The sequence below is a fragment of the Corvus brachyrhynchos genome, unplaced genomic scaffold (assembly GCF_000691975.1).
Source record: "Corvus brachyrhynchos isolate BGI_N302 unplaced genomic scaffold, ASM69197v1 scaffold19, whole genome shotgun sequence".
In the NCBI taxonomy this organism is placed as follows: domain Eukaryota; kingdom Metazoa; phylum Chordata; class Aves; order Passeriformes; family Corvidae; genus Corvus; species Corvus brachyrhynchos.
In genome coordinates this window covers 3,400,404-3,402,807 of record NW_008246061.1, presented here as the reverse complement: position 1 = coordinate 3,402,807, position 2,404 = coordinate 3,400,404, and the positions used below count along the sequence as shown (strand labels likewise).

General features: G+C 53.4%; 1 protein-coding gene across 1 annotated transcript in view; it reads right to left on the bottom strand.

Moving 5' to 3' along the window:
• Positions 1-2,404, bottom strand: part of POLE (DNA polymerase epsilon, catalytic subunit) — a 31,181-nt gene that overhangs the window by 9,326 nt on the left and 19,451 nt on the right. Inside the window, exons 29-31 of the mRNA XM_017746490.1 lie at positions 2,268-2,399; positions 986-1,129; positions 203-343 (exon numbers count right to left, since the gene is read on the bottom strand). Of these exons, the coding sequence (XP_017601979.1) occupies positions 203-343; positions 986-1,129; positions 2,268-2,399 (417 nt within the window). The remainder of the gene's footprint in view (positions 1-202; positions 344-985; positions 1,130-2,267; positions 2,400-2,404) is intronic.

Sequence of the window (2,404 nt, the reverse complement as noted above, 5' to 3'; positions counted from 1 at the left end):
CCTAAAGGAAAATAAACTGAAGTCCCTTTCTTGATATACTGTAACCCATGCGCTGATACTCAGAATTTCTGTCCATATAAGCATAACTCCCAGTTCCCCGGACAATGTCCAGGGTCTTGGATTTTTGATGTCTCACCACTGGAACTCAGACTAACAACCTACTGCTCAGCAACCCTTAAAGATGAACACCTGGAGGAGTTACCTGTGTCTCATACACTCCCTCAATGTCCGGAGCAGAGAGGTCTGCGTTGATTTCGTTGATGTGCTCTTGGTACATGTCTTCAGGGACAGAGTATTCGTACAAGTTGTAAACTAAGTTTGAGCGAGGCAGGATCCTGTTTACCTGCCAAGGTAAGGGACAGGATTATTGGGACACATCCCACCACATGGCACCACTACCAGGAGCCAGGCTCTGAGCCAGGCCAGCTCCTGGTGCTCCTCTCTCCTCAGGAAATCAGTGGATTATGCTCATGTGTTGGGGTTCCTCCCCCCTGCCATGGGGTCCTGGGAGAGGGGACCCTGGGGTAAAGGCATGGCCTAGGCATGGGGTCTCCCTGCTCCCTTGTACCCTAATACTGTTCCCCATTGGTTATTTTGTGCTCCCCTGCCCGGGGAGGACCTTGGTTGTCCCATGATTGCTCAGTTCTTCATCAGTCCCCCGGCCATGTGGCTGGAGAATAAAGATCTCTGAAACTTCTATCAAGAATCACTCCTGATTTCTTTCCACAGGCCTCGCTGTCTAATGCATGTTTCAGGAGACCCTGCTGCAACACTCACGCACATTACAAATTCCCGTAACAGAGAACTCTATTTCCAGACAGGCTGGGATTAGCAGAGGGACTAGGGCCTGGATGAAGGATATCAATGGGGTGGCAGAATGAGGTGTTGCATGGCAGATGCTTGTAACTCCTGCTTACAGGGGAGGTGAAGTGCCTTATCTCAGTGCAAGCAGCTGTATCCCCTTCCAGAATGGACAGGTCCTCACCTTCCTGTAGGCTGTTCCCTCCTCAGGCTTTGGGACACGCTGGTTGACATAGAAGACACGGGGGATGCTCAGCTTGATGCAGTGCAGGTCGCTCCCTATCACTGCCCACAGCCGGAACAGCCCAGGCTGGCTGGTCTCGGCGATCTGCAGGACATGGGGCACGAGGTCAGCGTTAGCAGGAGATCCAACGTGCCACTTAACACTGCTGAGTGCTCTGGGGATCTACATGGTCAGCTGGTGGCTAAAAACAAAGTGGGGGGGCTTAGAGTCTCATCACTTTCTGCTCTGGAGTCCCTGTGTCCTGCTATTGTCCCAGGGTACCACGAAGAAAACTCTGCCTCAGGCTGGCCAACTAACTCCAGGAAATGTCACTCAAGTCACTCTGAAGTCCTGGACCTGCAGCTCTGAGACCCTTCTGGAGGATGAAGTGGGTTGACAGGGGCTGGGCTTAGGTGGTCACACATAACAAAGGTTTGTAAAAACACCTGGATAGCACCACCCCACCTCTTCACTTGTACATTGGCTGCTTCTAGGCACCACTGGAATCCTGTGCCTAGTGCTAGGCTCCTCAACACAGGACACGGACATACTGAATAGAGTGAAGGGCCTCAAGGAGGAAGGGACTGGAGCATCTTTCATATCAGGAAAGGCTGGCAGAACTGGGACTGTCCATCTCAGAGCAGATAAAGCTTAGGGGGATCTCATCCACATATATGTACCTAAAGGGAAGTACAGAGAGAACAGAACCTGACTCTTTCAAATGGTGCCCAGTGGCAGGACCAGATATCACGGGCACAAAGCATAATGCAGGAGGGTCCCTCTGCATGTCAGAAACTTTTTCCCTGCAAAGGTGAACCTGGTCCAGATTGCCTAAGGAAGGTGGGCACTCTCCATCCTTGGAGATATTCCAGGACATGGTCCTGGGACCCTAGCTCTGGGTGGCTCTGCCTGAGCAGGATGTGGGACCAGAGGGACACCAAAGCTGACCCAGCCTCAACTGATGTTTTTGGCATTCTGTGACTGTGCAATGCTGCCCGTGGGCTGAACTAGAGCTGCCCCACCAGCAGACCTACCCACGCATCCTCGAGTCACCAAGAACGCCTCTGTGGGCACCTGTTTCCATCCAGATGTGATTCTGAAGCTTTGCAGCCCCTTCTGGGCTCCCCAGGGCTAACACCTACATGGGGTAGGTCAGGGTTCCTGAACTTGACCGACTGACCACAGAGTATAAATGTGAGGCTTGTGCCCCAGGCTGCTCTGTGGCCTGTCTCCTCCCCAGTACCTGCACGACCTGCCAGGGCAAGTCCAGAATGCTGCGCGCTGTCCGGCGCAGATAGCCACTCAGCCCTTTGGAGAGGGCATCCCGGACCACTCCTCCACCTGCCACCACCCCACCATCTTCCAGCCGTCGACTCTTCC